This window comes from Pongo pygmaeus, chromosome 9 (assembly GCF_028885625.2).
Source record: "Pongo pygmaeus isolate AG05252 chromosome 9, NHGRI_mPonPyg2-v2.0_pri, whole genome shotgun sequence".
Lineage (NCBI taxonomy): Eukaryota > Metazoa > Chordata > Mammalia > Primates > Hominidae > Pongo > Pongo pygmaeus.
The window spans coordinates 12,838,695-12,860,519 of NC_072382.2; the positions used below are offsets into that span (position 1 = coordinate 12,838,695).

The following is a 21,825-nucleotide window of genomic DNA, read 5'->3' on the forward strand; positions in this document are numbered from 1 at the left end:
TCCAACCGTACAATTTAAGCTGACCCGATTGGCTGCTTGTGAATATTTTTCTCAAATAAGGAAGGGGCAGGGGAAGGTGAGTTACAGTGGTGGGATGTGTGGTTTTGGCAGGAGGAATGGGTGTAGAGTGAGTAACCAAGGAAACAGATGTGATGTATTGATTAGCACTGATGGGAAGGTTGTTTACAGTAACTAGGGGCAAGGAGGCATGGAGAACAAGAAAGTTGTTTGAGAATAAAGAACAAGAAAGTTAACAGGCTGAACCTTTGAGGAGATATTTTATTGTATCTTACAATTCCCCCCTTTTAATTTTTTACAGTCCTTCCTCTTTAAACTTTTTAAACACATCTTGGCTTTGTTGTTTAACTTGATCTTTTAAAAGGAAAAGCTTCTCTGAATAAGGTGGAGGAGAACAAAGGGAGGTTTTAGTAAGTGTTGTTTTTATAAGTCTTTGTACTAGTTCACAGATGTATGGTATGACACAACACCCAACAAGAATGAGTACACTTATTATGACTGTAAGAGAAGTGAGAATTGAGGCCATGATTCCTTTTTATTTATGGAACCATCTTTCTAGTCATTCTTGTTAGAAATCAATTTTCAGTGCCACAAAGGAAATAGCACTTGAATATGAATTTTCCCAGCAAGGCAATTTTACTTTCTGCAGAAAGGGTGCTTCTCAGAAGCCTGATTGTCATGAGAGCACCCTGAATGAAGAAAAGCAGAGGTTTTTATCCCTGACAGTGGTTCCTTACTGCTGTGTCCTATCTCCATTGGCTGGAGCTGGACCACACAATGTAGACTGATCCTGATTGGCTAAAAACTTAAAACTTTCCTAAATAGGTAAATGTGAGATGGAGAACAAAGAAAGGAAGGAGGTTGTTTATGGGAAACTAGGAGAATAATAACATTTCCAAATAAGGAAGGGATGTAGGCTGTAAGCCAGGAAATGCCTGAGCATGTTGGGACATGTCTAAGCGGGCTACAGGCCAGAACAAATAACTTGCTTAAAGTACAAGGACTTGGTTAAAGTAAAGTGTACTTATTCCCTTACTATATTTAACAGCTACATAGGGCTTAACAAAGAGTTATTAGCAAAAAGCAAGGAAGCTTGAAGAAAGTTAGTTTTTAAAAGAAACTGTTATTTCTAACAATTATTATTTATTATTAACAAAAAGGGAAACTTTGAAGAGGAACTTTTAACTTTTCACATTCTGAGAAAGGGCTATTGACTCTGGGATTTTTAGGTAGTTTATTGGATAAAGCAATAAGTCCTTGTAAGGCCTTTGTTATGTTTTCATCGGGGCAGTATTGTTTGGGATGAAGATATAACACTGAGTTTTAATCAAAACCCAAACTCCACACTTTTCAGCTAACATCATGTCTAGGGTCATTTTGTTTTCTCAAGTCATTTCGCTAGTAGGCCCTAATTGCTTGGCTATTTTTTTTGACAGTATCTCTAATGTAATTAATAAATTGCTGTTGGTTATAATAGACGTAACTTATCTAGTCTACATTTTTATTAATAGTTACCTGTGGAAATAATGATTTAAATCCTGTAGTTATTTGGTCTCGGGATTTGAATTTATCAGGTACTCCCTCTGGGACTCCAGTTGCATCTAAATAAACTTCAGAGTCCAAAGATCCATAAGATGCTTCTCTTATTTTACAGTGTTGTGATTGTTCTTTCCCTGGTTGATGAAATGTCAGGGTGAAAGGGATAGCCAATTGGACAAGAGCATGAGAGTCACTCTAGTTACTTGGCAGAGTGTCTAGTAAGGGTCCATCACAATACCACCATACATCCACTCAAGGATGGCTGAGGGCAGACTGATGGGTAAGCTCCTGGAAGGGCTTAAGCTCACTGTATCCCACTAGGCTTTTAAGGAATGCCAAGTTTTCCCTTTGTCATGAGAGACACGAGGTGAAATTGACATTGGGAGATGGAAGTTGGATGGCCCTTGAGGGCTGACCCACAGGGAGTTGGACTTTGGGATATAGCAGAGAGAGAGCTTGGCATGATTTATTATCTCAAGTCATAGAATTCTAGAAGAGACCTACCATGTAGCCCATGTCTGGTCGACTGGGAGACCATCCGAGTGGAAAGGGGACAATCTGGGCCTCTGGCCGGCCATGTGCACAAGAATAAAAATTGCTTTTGTTTAACATGCAGACGGAATATTTGATCCATTTCAACCAGGCATTTATAGCTTGATATTCTCTTTTCATTGTTAAGGTTCATCCTAGATCATATGCTTTTACAATGTCTTATATTGTAATATAATATATAATACTTTAGTATTATCATTGTTTATTAGTATATATTATTTATAATTGTTTATTATTATATGTTACATATATAGTAATATAATGTATAATACTTTAGTATTATTGGGTGTAGAAGAGATGGCAGTCTGATTAGAAGAAGGCTTAGAAGGAGAAGAGAAGGAAGGGGGTGAAGAGGATGAGGGATTAATAAAATGCATTTTCAAAGACCCTATGAAGTCTGTGCCAGCTAAGTTGGCTTTTATGTCATAAAAGTGACTCAAAGTAGATCTAGGGTTGGTAGAGGTGGTGTCAATGAGACCTATTCTTGATATTTGGTTGTCCACAGAACATCATTTCAGCTATGGCAGACCTGTTTTTCTATATTTGTTAAGGAGCAAGAGTCTTGGTAGGGGGATCCTCTTATTTTAAAGGGGCATAGATACTTTTCTGAGGCTGAGAGTTGCCTTTGACTTTGGAGATCTCTACAGGGTATGACTAAACAAGTATCACACATAATAACTTGAGGTGAGTTTGATTTAGTTACATTGGTAACAAGGTGGTCAGTAATAGAATGGGAAAAGAAGAAAGATTAATAGAATAAGTGGAACAGAGTTAAACTTTGCTTTAGTTTGGGGGAGTTCTCTCCTGGGATAATGGCTCATGACTCTGGAGGTGGTGGTGTTTTCTTGACTTGGGTGTGATGGGTCTATCTTTTGGCTGTTGTTCAGACTGTGGTTTCAGTAGTTAGAAGCACCAGGTAAGGTCCTTCCCAGGCCGGCTCAAGTTTTTCTTTTTTTAAGTTTCTGATGAGGACATGATCCCCAACCTGACGTTGATGTACTGGGAACTCCAGGGGTGGCGTCTGTGTTAGGAGACTTTTGGTTTTAAGAAAAGAAAGAGTTGAGAAGAGACCAAATATATAATTCTTGGGGAATTGGTCTTTTGTTTTGAATGTAGGAATGTCAGTAGTGAAGTGTAAATAAGGCAATCCGTAGAACATTTCATAAAGAAGAAGGGCAATATCTTTTCAAGGAGCAGTTCAGATTTTTAACAAGGCAATAGGAAGACATTTTGTCCATGGCCAGCGAGTCTCTAGAACCAATTTGGTTAAGTGGTTTTTTAAGGCCTGATTCATCCTTTTTACCCTCTCTGATGAAGGTAGGCATCAAGGAGTATGATGTTTTCATTTAATGTCTAGGGCTTGGGATAGCTTTTTAATGATATGTGCTATGAAATGGGTTTTATTTTCTGAGTCAATGTTTTTTATTAATCTGAACCTAGGCATTATATTTTAAAATAATGATTTAACTACATTATTGGCCATTGTATTTGAAAAGGAAATAGCTTTGACTCAGTGAATGAGATGATCTACTATTACTAATAAGTACTTTAGGTGACCAATTGGGGGCATTTCAGTATAGTCAATTTGAACACCTTGGAATGGTCTTAGTCCTGGATCTCTCCCCACCAGCGTGACTTTTTTTATAACTTGTTTGTTGAGGTTTTTTTTTACATATTAAGCAACTGTCTGCAACCTGTTTGGCTAGGGTATAAATTCTTATACACTTAAAAAACCTGAGAACTGTATTACACATGGCTTAGGGTCTCCAATGAGTCTCTTGATGTAGGTGAGACAAGATATTTTTCATGAGGGGTTTGGATAGTATTTCTCTTTGATGTGGTAACACCCATTTTCTTTTTGAATTTCCTTTGGCTCCTATTTTTATTAATTTTTCCTCTCCTGCAGCAGAGAAGATAGGGGTTGTAACAGGTGGAGAAAGACAAGGAGTTAAGTGAAAGGTGTTTTAGGTGAGACAGCAGTCTGTTTGGCTACTTTATCTGTAAGGTTATTTTCCTGACTTGTAAAGGAAAAGTCATTCTGGTGTCCGGGGACATGTACAATGGTTATTTCTTTTGGCAACTGGAGATTGTTTAAAACATGGACAATTAGCACTTTGTGGGCAAGATTTTGGCCTTTACTATTAATAGGAACTCACTCAGCTCAAATTTTTGTAAATGTATGTGCTACTCCAGGTGTACTTAGAATCAGTATAAATAGTCCCTTCCTTGTTTTGTAAACATTTTAAAGTCTGGCTGAGTGTAAATAATTCATAAGCTTGAGTAGACCAACTGTTGGGCAACTTCTCTGACTAGTTCTTCAAGAGATTTTCCATCAATTACTGAATATCTATTATGTCTTTCTCCTTTAATTAATTGAGAGGAACAATTTATAAATAAGTGTTGCCCTGTTGTGACAGGAGTTTTTTCTAGATCTGGCCTGACCTTTGTTTGGTAGTCAATTAAATCTAGACGTAAGTGATCTCTTTTTAGATTTGGGTTTTTGCCAAGAAACCTGCTGGATTCAGTGAATTATCAGTAGTCAAGGTTAAATCATCCTTTTTTTAGTAAAATTGCCACATATTTTAAGATTCTGCAGTCAGCGAGTCACCTTCCTGCTTTTTGATTTAAAATTGTTTTAACTTGGTGGGGTGCGTTTACAGTCAATTTTTTTCTAAAAGTTAATTTTCTACTATCTTTAACTAATATTGTTGTAGTTGTAACAGATTGAATGTATTGAGGCCATCTACAGGTAACTGGGTCTAAAACTTTTGATAGGAAGGCTACAGGCTGCTGGCAGCCACCGTGTTTTTAGGTAAGCACCCCCAAAGTTACTCCATTATTTACATTAATAAAAAGGTGGAATGGTTTTTCTAGGGAAGGTAAGGCTAGAGCAGGGGCAGTTATGAGCCTTTCTTTTAGCTCTTTAACCTGATTGACTTTCTCAGACGTCCACAGGAGATGATCAAGTTTTCTTCTGGACAATTTTTGGTTATAGAAGTTTACTGTTTAGTGAGTCAATCCATAAGCCGCAGTATCCAACTAACCCTAAAAAATTGCTGAGTTCCTGTTAGTTTGAGGTGAGGATAAGGACATGATGCCTTTAACTCATTCAGGCCCTAATCTTTGTTTACCTGTACTTATTAAGTGGCCTAAATATTTAACTTTGGGCTCTACATAATGAAGCTTTCCCTTTGAAACCCATAACCCCTTGAACTCCAGATGGTCAAGAATATGTGTAGAGAAGCTGGCTATTTTCTGTATATTCTCACCAGATATGAAGAATATTGTCCATGTACTGGAGTAGGCATATTTGCTTTGGGACAACCACTTTTTTCAACACCTGTTCTAAAATTTGACCGAAAATGTTTGGGGAATCTGTAAACCCTTGAGACAAAACTGCCCACCGATACTGTTGTTTTTGTTCTGAATGGGGATCCTCTCACTCGAAAGTAAATATGTCTCGACTGTCTTCAGCCGAGGGGCATGTCCAGAAGGCATCTTTTAAATCTATTATTGTAAACCACTGATGATTATATGGAATTTTGTTGAGAATGGTATATGGGTTGGGGACAACAGGATGGGTAGTTTGGACTATTTGATTGATAGCCCTAAGATCTTGTACCAGTCGGTATGACCCATCTGATTTCTTGGCAATATTGGAGTGTTATAAGGGGACATACAGGGTTCAAGAAGCCCAACCTGGATAAGATGTTCAATTATGGTCTTTAACCCTATTCTATCCTCTAGGGGAATGGGGTATTTTTTTTTACTACTTTCCTGGGGGTCTTTAGTTTGATGTGGATTGGAGGGATTTTGAGTTTCTCTCGGTTTTCTTTCCTTGACCAGACATAGGGGTTAATACATTTTTTATCTGCAGCGATGGGTAGGTTTAATGAAGTAAGGACTCTTTTAAGGCTAACTTGTAGACATATACCTAATTTTAGCATTAAGTCTGTTTTTAATAGATTAGTTTCTGTTTCAGGGATTAAAAAATATTGGATGTTAGTCAATGAATCTTGGTATTTAACTTTTGTACTTTCTAAGATTTTTGTTTTAAATCCTTTTCTTTTTACTCCAGAGACTAAAAGTTCTTCTGAAGAGTAGGCAAGGTTGGATGGAGGGAAACAAACAGAGGAGCGAGTCACCCCTGAATTGACTAAAAAGGTGATAAGCTCATGTTTGGGTCTCACCTCTAAATTTATCAAGGTCTCTTGGTGGGACTTGAGGTAAAAGAAACAGAGTCCCTGACCCCCCTTATTCTTCCTCAAAAGTCATGAGTGGAAGGGTTTTTTTCTCTTTTTTTAGTTTGGGACATTCTCTCTTGAAGTGGCCTGTCCTTTCAGGTTTGTAGCACCTATCCTGTCTTTTTTTCTCTCAGTTTTGGGATTTTGTCACTTTGTCCCCCCATATTTTTTGAGGGTCTGGTAGAAGAGGGCCTGGGTCCTCTAGGCAGAGGCTTGGGTCCTTTAATTGGGGATCTGAACCTTTTATAGTTTTTGGCCCCATGGAAGCTTTCTTTAGAAGCATGTGGGTTTGGAGCCACCTGTTGGAAAGTGGATACCATAAGTTTTGTCTTTTGTTTTTGTTTTTCTTTGTCTCTTCTCACATACACTTTTTGAGCTTTTCTGAGAAGTTCATTTAGAGGTCGGTTCTCCCAATTTTCTAATTTTTGTAACTTTCTGAAATATCTGGCCAACTTTTAGTGACAAAGTGGAGATTTAACATTCCCTGTCTGAGGGGATCTTTTAAATTTAGGCCTGTATATTGTCTCATTTGATCCTTTAGTCTGTCTAGAAATTTCATAGGCCCTTCATCTTTTTCTTGTTGTATATCAAGTATTTTAGACAGGTTTTGGGTTTGGGGTACTGTTTCTCTAATTTTCTTTACTATCATTTTTCTTAGGTCTTGTGTATTTTCCCTGTGAGCTGTGCTATTATTGTCTTACCGGGGTGAAGGGGGCCAACCCCTCCACATCTGTGGGTATTTCTCATAGGTGGGATGAGAGACTGAGAAAAGAAATAAGACAGAGAGACAAAGTATAGAGAAAGAACAGTGGGCCCAGGGGACTGGCACTCAGCATACGGAGGACCTGCACCAGCACCGTTCTCTGAGTTCCCTCATTATTTATTGATTACCATTTTCACTATCTCAGCAAGAAGAATATGGTAGGAGAGCAGGGTATAGTGGGGAGAAGGTCAGCAAGAAAACATGTGAGCAAAGGAATCTGTGTCAAAAATAAGTTCAAGGGAAGGTACTTATGCCTGAATGTGCACGGAGGCCAGATTTATGTTTCTCTCCACCCAAACATCTCAGTGGAGTAAAGAATAATAAAGCAGCATTGCTGCCATCATGTCTCACCTCCCGCCACAGGGCAGTTTTTCTCTTTTTCTCCTATCTCAGAATTGAACAAATGTACAATTGGGTTTTATACCAAGACATTCAGTTCCAGGGGCAGGCAGGAGACATTGGCCTTCTATCTCAACTGCAAGAGGATTTCCTCTTTTACTAATCCTCCTCAGCACAGACCCTTCATGGGTGTTGGGCTGGGGGACAGTCAGGTCTTTCCCATCCCATGAGGCCATATTTCAGACTATCACATGGGGAGAAACCTTGGACAATACCCGGCTATCCAGGGCAGAGGTCCCTGTGGTTTTCCACAGCACATTGTGCCCCTGGTTTATCGAGACTGGAGAATGGTGATGACTTTTACAAAGCATACTGCCTGTAAACATTTTGTTAACAAGGCACATCCTGCACAGCCTTAGATCCCTTAAACTTTGATTCCATACAACACATGTTTTTGTGAGCTGAAGGTTGGGGCAAAGTTACAGATTAACAGTATCTCAGGGCAAAACAGTTGTTCAGGGTACAGGTCAAGATGGAGTTTCTTATGTCTTCCCTTTCTACGTAGACACAGTAACAGTCTGATCTCTTTCTTTTCCCTACACCGGGGGTCTTGGGTGGAAAACTTTTGATCTGCATTAGGAATGTTTGACTGGGAGGGTATTTACATTTTCAAATTGCCATAGCAGCCCTATGGATCATGTTTTTTTCCTTCCCTGAAAAGAGGATGTCTAGGATGGACATTAACTCGACCCAAGTGTGTAACTGAGATCTCAAAAACTGATCAACCTGATCTGTCACTCCATAAGGGTCATCTAACAACGGCTTAAGTTTCTTCTTCAAACTTTGGACCTCTGAACTGGTTAAGGGAGTATTTACAAAGTCAATAGTTCCATCTCCTTGTGGCACCTCTTTTAAGGGGAAGAGAGTAGAGGCTGACTCCTTAGGTGTGGAGGGAAATGGGAAATTTTGAATATCTTTTTTATATTGTTTTATCTAATGCTGGAGTCTTTTTAGGGAAGGATACATGGGGTGAAAAGAAATAGGCTCATGGGATGATGATTCCCAGGAATCTGGATTGTAAGGAAGAGGAATAATGTGAGCGAGGGAGGGATCTGGGGCAGGATCTGGGACAGAGGGGCTGTCTGAGAGGAAGGGTTAACAGCATTCAGCAGGGGAAGATGGACTAGGGGATCCCATGTGCTGGAGTCTTTACGCATGAGAACTGGCTTTTCTGACTCTTTATTTTGGGGTTTTTGATTGAGTTTTTTCCTAATTGTCTTTAAGGGAAAAAGGAGAATAGGTCTCTGTCTCTAAAAAAGAATATAGTCCAGCTCTTCTTGAGAAACTAGATTTTTGTCATTTACATATTGAATTAAAAGTTGACACATCACATCCTTATTTGACCTAAACTTTGGCCAGAAGATTGAGGGTTTGAGGATAGGTCTCTGAGTCCAAATAAAGCAGCAATATTTTATCATCTGTTGCATGGCTTTTGTAGGTCACAGGTATTATATTGCCTTCATAGGCCACTTCTTCATAAGAACATTTTAAACATACTTTACAACTGTATTGGTAAGATGAAGTATAGAATCCAGGCTAGATTCATTGGTGTATGTTCATTAATACTACAATCACTTCAGGAAATTATTCTTTAAATTATAACATTTTCATACACCCCTATGTATATTGTGGGCCCGGATCCCTGCCCCTGCCTTGCCTGATGGAAGAGTCTGCTCTGGTGAAGTTGAGTTGTCCAGACACATAGACAGGGTCTTCCTGGGTGAGGGGATAGCCCCAGAAGGAAAAGGAACAGGCAATAACCTACCCCTAGTGACAAGAGTGCTGGGCACAGGACACGATGGAGACCCCGGTTCCATTTAAACATCCCCTTCTGTGCTGGGTCCCTGCATAGCACATTCACTCCCCTCAACCCTCACTGCCTTTGCAGCTCACTGTGGGGCAGGGAGGATGAACCCACTGGCAGAGACTGGACCGAGAAAAGTTGCACAATTTAAGGTGTTGCTATGCTAGCAAACTCAGTCATCGGGGTAAGTAATATTTTCATGCAATACTTTAAAAGTTCAAAATTAATGCCAACATCCATGAATGACAAATAAAACTCAAAATTTAAAATCCAGACAGGATCCACCTTGCTTTGCAGGCTTCCCCTCCCTGGCTGGCTGCGGTCTTGGCCCTGCACACCTGGGGGAGGCCCAAAGACAACCCAGAGGAGCCTGGCATAGCCAGCAGAGCTCAGCATGGGTGGAACTGGGGTAAAATCAGGGCTTTTGAGCATGACTCCAAGAGCGTGAGGTCCCCAGAGAAAGTGGCTTTGGGAGGTAGTGGGATGTGGAGAGTGAAACACTCTTCAGAGAAAAATTAGCTAAGCAACAAGAGCTAATACTTTGTTCTTCAGAGAGAGAGAAGTCCAACTCTTGGGCTCGAGATGATGCGAAACAAAGTGTTTCCCAGAAACCTCGGACCCTCCCTCAACTCCTTTGAGGCTTGTCTCTGTCTGCAACCTACAGCCTGGCTGTGCAGCCTGGAAAGCCTCTTTTTTTATAGAAGAACAAGAAGGAATTTTAGTGATTTGCAGTTAGTTTATTGAAATGGAAATGAATTTGAGGTTTCAACGGTTGTCTAGCAATTTCCACATAAAAAGACAACACAAGAAAGAAAAGTGGTTTCTAGCAATCAACAGATGAGTTCTGGCCATAGTCTGTAGTCCTCTGAGCCAAACGCCTTGGGTAAAGTTAATTACTCTTAATATTACACCAAATGCTGTCGTACATTGTATGCTGGAAAACAAAAGCAGGCCACTTAGGTTTGCAAATTTCACTTACTAAGTCAAATATTAAAACTTGTCTTCTTGTTTTCTTGCATTTGTCCACAAACAGCTAACTCCCAGGAAAATTTACAGTGGAAGCAAAGCCAGCATCCCCTCTCTACTTATTCTGTCATCTAGGAGACACTTCATAATGCCAAAAAGGGGCCAGGGTTGTAGGACCTCTTCCCTACCAGGGATCCACGTAATACTTTTTTTCTCCAAAAATTCTATTCCTTGAAATAACTTATCCAATAAATATGCTGCATATACTATTTGTTGAAGACCTGATCATTTGGACTGTTTCTGATACCATTTTACAACACAGAATTATTTAAAAATCTCAGCTCAGATACAAGAATGTGATGGTTTTGAGTTGCTGCACAGGCATAAAATGTGGAAATGTTGTAACAGTCTGAGACTCTTCACCATTACCTTTGAGGCCTATGAAATATTGGAGCTGGGCTGGGTGGGATGACTCATGCCTGTAATCCCAGCACTTTGGGAAGCCAAAGTGGGCAGATTGCTTGACCCCAGGAGTTTAAACCAGCCTGGACAATATGACAAAATGCGATCTCTACCAAAAAAAAAAAAAATATATATATATATATATATATATATATATGTATGTATATGCCAGGTGTGCTAGTGTGCACCTGTAGTCCCAGTTACTCAGGAGGCTGAAGTGGGAGGATCACTTGAGCCCAGGAAATGGAGGCTGCAGTGAGCTGTGATTGTACCACTGCACTCCAGCCTGGGCAAAAGAGCAAGACTCTGTCTCAAAAACAAAAACAAAAACAAAAACAAAAAAATGGAAACAAGAAACATTGGAGTTTTACAGTATGAATGATTAATCTGAGGGGTTTTTTTGGTTTGTGTAGGATTTTTGTTTGTTTGTTTGTTTGTTTGTTTTTGAGATGGAGTCTCACTCTATTGCCCAGGCAGGAGTGCAGTGGCACTATCTTGGCTCACTGCCATCTCTGCCTCCTGGCTTCAAGAAATTCTTCTGCCTCAGCCACCCAAGCAGCTGGAATTACAGGTGCACGCCACCATGCCTAGCTAATTTTTGTATTTTTAGTAGAGACAGGGTTTCAGCATGTTGGCCAGGCTGGTCTTGAACTCTTGACCTCAAGTGATCTGCCTGCCTTGGCCTCCCAAAGTGCTGGGATTACAGATATGAGGGATGCACCTGGCTAATCTGAGTTTTTAAAGAAAAAAATGATTCAACCATCCCAAATTGCAGTTAATATTTACTTTTATCCTTGAGCATTTGATATATCTTTACATTTTCTATTATGGAATGTTTTAAATAAAATTTTGGGGTATTAAATAAATTCTTAAAAAAAAAAACGTAATCCCAGCACTTTGGGAGGCTGAAGCGGGCAGATCACCTGAGGTCAGGAGTTTGAGACCAGCCTGGCCAACATGGTGAAACCCCATCTCTACTTAAAATACAAAAATTAGCCAGGTGTGGTGGCATGTTCCAGTAATCCCAGCTACTCTGAAGGCTGAGGCAGGAGAATCACTTGAACTCAGGAGGCGGAGGTTGCAGTGAGCCGAGATCGTGCCATTGCACTCCAGCTTGAGCAACAAGAGCTAAACTCCATCTCAAAAAAAGAAAAACAAAAACTCATAACCAACACATCTTTATAAACAGACAGAAATACTCATTGTTATAACCATTGACTTTTGTTTTAAACAATTCTAGCACTCGTGCTGTTTCACACCCATGATCTGCACTTCCTGCTTCATGAGGCACTTAATTAAGTGGCGCATGATTTCCAGTCATGTATGCTAACAAATCTTGGTTGCTTGGACTTGCATTTTAAATTCTTTATTTTAGGCCAGGAGCGGTGGCTCACACCTGTAATCCCAGCACTTTGGGAGGCCAAGGCGGGCAGATCACCTGAGGTCAGGACTTCAAGAGCAGCCTGGCCAACATGGTGAAATCCCATCTCTACTAAAAATACAAAAATTATCTGGGCATGACGGTACATGCCTGTAGTCCCAGCTACCTGAGAGTCTGAGGCACAAGAATTGCTTGATCCCAGGAGGCAGAGGTTGCAGTGAATGAAGATCATGCCACTACACTCCAGCCTGGGCAACAGAGTGAAACTCCATCTCAAAAAAATTTTTTTCTTTATTTTGGAAAATGCAGAATTTGCACAAATTCTATTTTCTGAGCTAGATTAAAAAAAATAATAACAATGTTTTGAGTATTTGTTTTTGTGAAAGTAGGAAATTTCTTAGTAGATTGCTCCTACAAGTGTGTGACCTCTTGAGAATCAGATATTTTCTCTTGATAAAAATGTGCATGTTCTGGCTGGGTGCAGAGGCTCAGACCTATAATCCCAGAACTTTGGGAGGCCAAGGGAGGCAGATCACTTGAGGTTAGGAGTTTGAGACCAGCCTGGCCAACATGGTGAAACTTCTTCTCTAGTTAAAATACAAAAATTAGCCCGGCGTGGTGGCACACACCTGTAATCCCAACTACTCGAGAGGTGGAGGCAGGCAAATCACTTGAACCCGGGAGGTGGAGGTTGCAGTGAGCCGAGATTCATGCCACTACACTTCAGCCTGAGTGACAGCACGAAACTCTGTCTCAAAAAAAAAAAAAAAAATGCAGATGCCTGTCCCTGTGTGTCTGTGTGTGTCTATACTTGTGTGCTTATGTGTGTCTGTGTCTGTGTGAGAATGGACTGGTGAGGTCAGAGGTAGATGGGTGATCTCTAAGGCTTTCTTTTCTCCTTTTTGCTTTTCCATTTATCACTCCCTAAAGATTCTCAATGTGAAGTAGCAAAGCAGCCTGGAGACAAAGTTTAATGAACTGATATATAAAGAAAGTTGGTTCACCAGTCGCTTGGCATTCTTGGTGCCAAATTCAGAGCCCGCTGGTTCTGATCAGTGATTTTCAAAGGGTACATAAGAAGAAACCCAAATTACCATCATCAGTCCAAAGTTTTTCAGAGTTCTACGTGACTGGCTGAGGAAACACTGCTTGAATTTCCCCATAGCCTCTGCAGCGGCATCACTGTCTATGAACTCTTGAAGAAGCTCTTTGTATTCAGGTATAGATATGTCAGAATTCATGGTCTTTTCAACCACGTCTTCCAGGAGTTTGCAGCCAGAATCTGAAAAAAAAAAAAAAAAAAAAAGACACAAGAACATGAGCCATTACTAGAGGTGTGATTCATTTTACAGATGAATTGGGAAGCTGGCTATCTTCGTACCTCCAGGGACAGACTGAGATTCAGAAAGATTTTGGTGCAGGATGCAGAGTTCTCAATTCTGGGAGTGTAAACTGAGGCTCTGCAAATTCTCTCCAACCTCCCAAACCCAGAGAAGGCCAACCCTGTGTATCCTTGGTGAAGAGGACCCTCGAGAAATGAGGTGCTCTGACTGGGGGGACATAGAAAACACTGCTTGGGCTTTCTTGGTTCAAAGTCATGCAACGCTTCCCTGTTATCAGGCCCAGCATCAGGTAGGGTTTCCAAGGATTTCAGATGAATGGGTCTAGGACATTGTCCATTAGTCCTGTTGACTCTACTGCAATAAAAGGGAACATGTGGCCAGCCATGGTGGCTCACTCCTGTAATCCCAGCACTTAGGGAGGCCAAGGCAGGTGAATTGCTTGAGCTCAGGAGTTCAAGACCAGCCTTGACAACACAGGGAGACCTCATCTCTACAAAAAATTTAAAAATTAGCCAGGCGTAGTGATGTCCACCTGTGGTCCTAGCTACTCAGGAGGCTGAAGCAGGAGCATTACTTGAGCCTGGGAGGAAGAGGTTGCAGTAAGCTGAGACTGTGCCATTGCACACCAGTCCCAGTCCCAGCCTGGGTGACAGAGCAAGACCGTCTCAAACACACACACACACACACGAATGTGAAATAGAACTTGTTCATGAGGGGATCTGAGGTCACCCCCCACTGTAAGGGAGAGGAACGAGCTCAGGACATGGCTTCATGTGAGATGGTTGTGTTCTGGACTTTGTGATTTTCTAGTTAGTTGACTGTGAGCTTGTCACCCTTCTACGCGTCTGCACCTACCTTGGACACCAATACGGTAGGGTTTGGAATCCACCTTTGTGAATTGCACACGGCAGGCTACCTATGGAACTATTAGTGCTGATTCCAGCAGCCGGGGCTTTTTCCTCCCACTAGATCTTCAGTGCTGGAAGGAGACTCCAGGGGGTGTGAGTTCTCACTGGTCTGCCTTGAGCCTGAAGCAACTGGGAGGGTAAGGGCATCCCAGAAGGACCCAGATCAACTCTGAGAACACAGAGTGAGCCACACAGGGTGAGAGACACTGGGTCACACTCTGCAGCCTGGGCCTTTTGTCCCAGGAGGTTTCCTATTTCGTTCCACATTCAAGGAGACCCATGATTATTTCGTGATTTCTAGGTGTAGATGCCACCTCTCCCTTGCCCCACTGAAATAGTTCATTTCAATATTTAATCCTGAGACTCATCCTGGTTTCTGTGGCCGCCATGACCATGGTGAGACCCTGAGTGCCATGATACACTGCGTGCAGCTCCAATGCAGGGGACAGCCGATGAGGACACTGCCTGCTTGATTGTCAGGAACTCATGGGGATCCTAAGGCCTATCACACCCAGGCCCTTCACACTGGGGCTCGTCTGTGCTGGGGATTAGGGGCTGGGAGTTCTTCTACAGGGGCCCAGGTGACAATTCCTAGCCCAGAAGCAGCCCTCTCTGCCCAGAACTCACCTGCATAGCAGTGCAGGAGGAGGGCCGCCAGCATGAGGACCATCAGCAGCTTCATGGCGAGGTGGCTGCTGTCTGTGTTCAGTCGTGTGTGGCAGGGATCAAGGAAGCTGCTGTGGAGGTGAGTACCCAGCCCTGCTCTATTTATTCCCCAGGGAGGCACCTTAGTCCCTCCCAGGAATGAGGCAATGCGTCAACCTGGCATGGGACCAGGACACAATAGTGTACACCAAGGGAAACACAGCCAGCCTGTGCTCTGTTTGTAGAATCCAAGAAGGCAGTAATATTTGGATCCCTGACAATTTGGGGACTACAATAATGATACATGGCTTTTAGTAAAACGGATGTGACAGTGTTTTCCAAAATATAAAGCAAAACCCAGTGGTGTGATCTTGTGGTCTCAACAATGTTGTTATTATTGTAGTTTTCTTATAGTCCTCCTTCCCTTCTTCTTCTTCCTCTTTCTATTCTTTTTCTCCTACTCCTCTTGGTCTCTTCCTCTTCTTCTCCTTATTCTTCAAGGTACAAACAGTTTCATAACTTGTGTATCTGCCGGTCCTGGAATCATCAAGTATTTGGGCTACATGCAATACCTGCATCTTCCTCTGGGAGGCAGACCTTCCTAATCCATAGACATTTCTTTTTCAGAAAAGTGGGTTTTTTTGTTTTTGTTTTTTGGGGTTTTGTTGTTGTTGTTGTTGTTGTTTTGAGAGAGAGTCTCACTCTGTTGCCCAGGCTGGAGTGCAGTGGCGCGATCTCGGTTCACTGCAGCCTCCACCTCCCAGGTTCCAGAGATTCTCCTGCCTCAGCCTCCTGGGTAGCTGGGATTACAGGCATGTGCCAGGACACCTGGCTAATTTTTGTATTTTTAGTAGAGACAGGGTTTCACCATTTTGGCCAGGCTGGTCTCGAACTCCTGACCTCAGGAGATCCACCCCACTCAGCCTTCCAAAGTGCTGGGATTACAGGCGTGAGCCACCATGCCCAGCCCAGAAAAGTGCTTTAAGTTTTGGGGAAAACATTAATATCTAACCTCTACTGAAAGCTTCTTGTTATTCTTGTTAAGAATTACAACACTAAGCTAATTCAACTTTACAAATTTATTTTACAATATATTTATAATTTAATTTGTGCTTAGTTCTTTGTTAGCCTTTTATGGTTTTCTGTCCACTGATTGAGAGGATGCTGTGAATGAGTGGAGTAACTGACTGCTTGGGCAGGCAGTGCTAGGCAGTGGGTGGCAATGGGGTTGGGTGATGATGGGATTTAGGTGATGAGATTTGGGCAGGTGTTGGTGTGGATCCTGGAGGCCACACGTAGTCATGCTGTGTCTTTGGGCAAATTGCAATGCTGGTCCCTCTGGGCTTCCTTTCTGTCTTTGCGAAATGGGTATAAGTGATGCTGAATTTTTTTTTTTTTTTCCGAGACAGAGTCTTGCCTTGTTGCCCAGGCTGGAGTTCAGTGGCACGATCTTGGCTCACTGCAACCTCCGCCTCCCGAGTTCAAGCGATTCTCCTGCCTCAGCCTCCTGAGTAGCTGGGATTACAGGCATGTGGCACGATGCCCGGCTAATTTTCGTATTTTTAGTAGAGACGGGGTTTCTCCATGTTGGCCAGGCTGGTCTCGAACTCCTGACCTCAGGTGATCCACCCACCTCGGCCTCCCAAAGTGCTGGGATTACAGGTGTGAGCCACTGTGCCCGGCCGTGATGCTGAATTTTTGTAAAGATGAGAGACACTCTGTAAATTTTTTTTTTTGAGATGGAGTCTCACTCTTATTGCCCAGGCTGGAGTGCAGTGGCGTGATCTCAGCTCACTGCAACCTCAGCCTTCCCAGGTTCAAGAGATTCTCCTGCCTCAGTCTCCTGAGTAGCTGGGATTACAGGTGTGCACCACTACGCCCAGCTAATTTTTATTTTTTTATTTTTTGTATTTTTAGTAGAGATGGGGTTTCACCATGTTGGCCAGGCTGGTCTCAAACTCCTGATGTCGTGATCCACCCACCTTGGCCTCCCAAAGCGCTGGGATTACAGGTGTGAGCCACCGCTTCCGGCTGATGCTCTGTAAATTTTTAATCACACAGCCAAGCATGAGATAATTCTGAATAAATGGCAGTTGCATTCATGCGTGGATCCCTTGTTGTACACATCACTGTTGCGCTTCTCCTGTGAGCTGGGCCTTGTGCTAGATTCAGTTATAGAAACAGGTTAGACGAGGTGCTTGCTCCTGTGGACCTTATTTTCTAATGAAGGACATAGAGAACAAGACTAAAGATATATCAGAGGTATGAGAAAGTGGTCATTGCTGCAAAGAACAAGAAAATATTCACAACAGCTGAATGCTATCACAGATGGCCTGCCCAGGGGCAGCCTGTAAGCTCCCCAAGGCAGCCTGTAGGAGCAGGTGCTGTTTCAGCTGAGACTTGGATGAGTGGATGGTGATGTCCAGTGACACATCTGGGGAAGAACATTCCAGGGAGAGGGAACTGCAAGTACAGAAGCTTGGGGACAGATGGCACTGGCAAGGTAAGGAAGGGAAGGAACGTGGCCACATAGATTCAGGAAAAGGACGGGGCAGTCTCACATGATAGAAAACCCACCCCTGTTTAATTAGGGGCACAGTGAAGGTCGTAGGAACAAGAAAAACAAAGTTGGCTCAGGTAAAAAAAAGAAAAAAGAAAAAAAAAGAAGTCGATGAAACAGCCAGAGGGATGAATCCATTGTTAATTCCCTGTGAATGCATTGTTTGCTCTCTGGATTACTTGTGACATCTTTCTTTCCACCATTCAGGTGGAGCCTCAGTGGCCAAGAACAAACCTAATTTTGGGGAGGACAGAAAGGAGAAGTGTCGTTTACTTACCACTGTACATGGCTGGTGGCCTTGTTTCCCAAGGATGGTGAAGGACGTTGATCATGAAATATGAGACTGTGTCCTTGGCCAGTACTTACTGGAGCTCTGCCTGGTGCCCCAGTCCTTTCGGCCCTGCCCTGTCAGTCACCTGCTTACACAGAACAGAACTTCAGGAAAGGCCTCTGGTCTTGGAGCCATCTTGGTTGGCGGCAATATGCCTGTTGTTCAAGTCACCAAGGCCTCCTCTAGACCCAGCGCCTCCCTCGTGCCCGAGCCTCATGCTGGGATTCCAAGTCTGAGTTGCTCAGTGTTCAGTCCACTCCAGCACCCCCATATTCCAGCTCAGTGTCCCAAAATGTGTCAGAAGTGTGCAAAGACTGACCTCCCCCTGTGTGGGGGTGAATACATCTGGTGACACGGGATTGGGATTGAGTGAAGGGAACAGTGTGAATCCTCTAAAGAGACCGCAAACATCAGAAACGCTTTCTGGCCTCTCCTTTCTGAAATGGGGCTGAGGAAACGAGAGGCTGTAGCTTCCATGGGGAGTCCACGGCAACCAAGGAAGAACCCCCTTCCCCTTACACACACACCCAAGATGCATGTGACAGTGGTGCATTTTTCATACTCACTCAATTGTCAGAAGAGACCTATGACCCTCTGTACCTCTGAGAGGCCTGGGGAGACACACACAGGAGACTATAAGCCCGGACGGGAAAGGAGAGGTGCAGAGAGAGATGGATGAAGGGCTCTGGAAGGCCAAAGGAGGGAGAGGGTGCTTTCTCTTAAGTGGGAGAAACGTCCTCTGGCTCAGAGGATGAGGGGAGGCTGTGGGTAGGGAGCAGGTAGGTTAAAGGTGGATAAATTCAGAAGATGAGGGAGGTGACTCCCAGAGGAGTCAGATGATTGAAAGGTAAGGAAAGGATAAAATCCCTTATTCCATGGGGCAGTCCCATCCCAGCTGGACATTCCCAAGACTCCCAGGAAGGACCTAGGAAGGGAGGGCCTGAGAAGCTGCAGCTCTGCTGAGCGCCGCTGTGTCGCACTGCTGGGTCCCGTCTCTGCAGGTTCTGCAGCCCTTTCTCATAAGGGTTGGATGGCAGATGGGTGGTGAGTGAGGACTCAGAGCCTGACCACCACTTGTGTTCACATCCCAGCTCCTCCGTTTGCTGACTGCAACATTGGACAGGAGACTTAATGCTGTGTGTTCCCTTTAAAATGGGAACAGTCATAGAATTGCTGTGAGTCACAAGTAAAAAGTGGAAAGTCCTGAGAACAGTGCTTGGCACAAAGCAGGTGCTATCCAAATATCAGCTGGTGGCCATTATTTTTGAGTAATAAAAAAATGTGTTTATGGTAAACTCCAAGGACCACTAGGACTGTTCAACACCACTGAAACCTCAGCTTCCACATAACATTCTCTAAAACATTTGAGTAACTATTCAGATATAAGCTAAAACTTTTAAGCTTGAAAACAAAGTTCTGTGTTTTGATCCATGTGTATTTGATTTTTTTTCAGCGTTCCCCTTTCCTCAGAGTTTTTTTGGTTTTATGATTTTTTTTTTTTTTGGAACAGGGTCTTGCTCTGTTGCCCCAGCTGGAGTGCAGTGGTGCCATCTTAGCTCGCTGCACCCTCTGCCTCCTGAGTTCAAGCGATCCTCCTGCCTCAGCCTTTCCAGTAGCCAGGATTACAGGTGCACACCACCACGCCCAGCTAATTTTTGTATTTTGGGTAGAGACAGAGTTTCACCATGTTGCTCAGGCTGGTCTCGAACTCCTGGGCTCAAGTGATCCGCCCACCTTGGCCTCCCAAAGTGCTGGGATTACAGGCATGAACTACCACGCCTGGCCTCAGAGTTTTATTGAAATAATTTACAAATAACTACTCACTCAAGCATCTTCTACTTAATATTACCATATTAATCTTCCCAGAAACCAGTTCCAATTTATTGAACATGTTTAGATACATTTTTTAATTTTTTACCCAGCTTCACTAAGGCAAATTGACAAATAAAAATTATATTTATTTATGGTTTATAATATATGTTTTGATGTATATATACATTCTGAAATGATTAATTCAAGCTAATTAACATACCATCACCTCACATACTTGTTTTTTTTTTGTGATAAGAACAGTTAAGATCTCATTGTTTAGCAACTTTCAGGAAATGTTCAATAAAATATGAATGAAAAACAATTCTACACCAGTTCCTAAATGACAGGCACTGTTGTAAGCCCCTTTGAATCTCACAGCCATCATCCTATGAGCAGGGTGACCATACTATTGATTGTAAATGAGGGGCACTTTGGAGAATAAAAGGGAACCCTAAATGAGTGAGATGCCAGGATAACAATGTAAACCAGGACTGTTCTGAGCAAACTGGATGTGTGATCACCACCCCGTGAAGTGGGCAGATCATTTCACCCCAGCTACAGGAGAAAGGACACAGAGATTCCATAGAACTTTTCGGGACACAGCTAGGAAGTGGCAGAAACAGGATATGAAGCCAGGTGTTCTGGCTCCACAAGCTGCTGTCAACACTATTTCCCTCCTTGGCTGGACACTGAGAAACCTGTACACCATGGTTCAGGTGGATCCTGGTGACCTTGACACCCACTGCTGCCCTGTGGGAACTCCACGTGGATTTCTGCACAAGACCCACAGTTTTCTGCTTGAGAAATTATTGAAATAATTTATGTTTACTTTACAATCTTACCTTACAGTAATCTAACAATTTTACTTTGCTCCCTGTAGTCTCCACTGCCCTTGCCTTAGTCACTCTGGGTTGAAACGCTTCATTCATTCTGGAAGCCACATCAAAGCAGCTCACACCTTGTGTTCTTTGCTGGCACCTCCAACTCCCTGGATCTCCCCCTTCCCAGGGACCTGTGGCTCTCCGTGGGCAGCTCCAACCTGACATCCCCTGACGCTGACCTGTCCTCTCTGTTCATGCTCCTGGAGAACATGGCTTCTCTGCATGTGCTGCCTCTGTATGACGACATCATGCAATACGTGCTTAATCAATAATTTTGTAATTTATTTTCTGGGCCAAAATTTGGTGCTTTACAAGAGTTCACTGATGATATCTCTTATGTTTTAGTACAAGGTCTATTTAGAAAGAGGCACTCATCGACATTTGGATCTTTAGTAAAGGCAGGGATTAAACACAACACTAACCACACATCTGGGTGACATCCTGGGCACTAACACTAAAGTTGTACTTTCCTGGATGAGGGCTTTGGGGTCAAGGTGAGAGGAGACAAGTAAGGGAAGGAGGTAGTTGGAGGCTGTGCCAACTTGGGGTGGGGCCACCTCAGTGTTCCTTTTTTTTTTTTTTTTTTGAGACGGAGTCTCACTCTGTCACCCAGGCTGGAGTTCAGTGGCTCAATCTCCATCTCAGCTCACTGCAAACTCCACCTCCTGGATTCAAGCGATTCTGGTGCCTCAGCCGAGCAGCTAGGACTACAGGTGCGCACCACCATGGCCAGCTAATTTTTGTATTTTTAGTAGAGATGGGGTTTTGCCATGTTGGTCAGGCTGGTCTCGAACTCCTGACCTCAAGTGATCCATCCACCTCGGCCTCCCAAAGTGCTGGGATTACAGGCATGAGCCACCATGCCAGCCCAGTGATCCGTTTCTCAAAAAATGACCATTACCATGATATGATCTGACCTGGGTTCATCTAATGAGTTGGGAGATGGAGCTGGATTAGGAAGCAGAGCCTAGGTCAGGTGTCAGCCCCTGGCTAATTCTCCTTGGCTCCTTAACCAAAACTATGAACTTTACTTAACTTGACATTTCCCTATAATGTGTGGTGAAAAGCTTAATCCTGTACCCACGTAACAACTGATTTGGTTCATTAGATATTTACACTAACATCTTCTCCATTAAGTTCGTGATTTTTTTTTCTTTTCAATGCCCCATTCATTTTGCTGGTAACTGTAGTGATCCCAAAGTTGTGAACACCTACCT

The 21,825-nt window shown here is 42.9% G+C and overlaps 1 protein-coding gene across 1 annotated transcript; it reads right to left on the reverse strand.

The window, feature by feature from the left end:
- Nucleotides 1-10,035: 10,035 nt before the first annotated feature.
- On the reverse strand, nt 10,036-15,120 carry LOC129007393 (mammaglobin-B). Its single transcript, XM_054438220.1, has 3 exons — nt 15,007-15,120; nt 13,223-13,410; nt 10,036-10,253 (listed from the first exon to the last, which is right to left on the reverse strand). Exons 1-3 carry the CDS (start codon nt 15,059-15,061, stop codon nt 10,209-10,211), a joined length of 288 nt encoding a protein of 95 aa, XP_054294195.1. The 5' UTR covers nt 15,062-15,120; the 3' UTR covers nt 10,036-10,208.
- Between the last annotated feature and the right edge of the window lie 6,705 nt (nt 15,121-21,825).

Bases quoted from the DNA above. Each gene is read 5' to 3' on its own strand.
- LOC129007393 (XM_054438220.1), bottom strand. From the start codon at position 15,061: ATGAAGCTGCTGATGGTCCTCATGCTGGCGGCCCTCCTCCTGCACTGC. The intron at 13,411-15,006 runs GTGAGTTCTGGG...TTTTTTTTTCAG, and splicing joins CCTCCTGCACTGCTATGCAG to ATTCTGGCTGCAAACTCCTG. The intron at 10,254-13,222 runs GTAATTTGGGTT...TTTGTTTTCCAG, and splicing joins AAAACTTTGGACTGATGATG to CATACAATGTACGACAGCAT.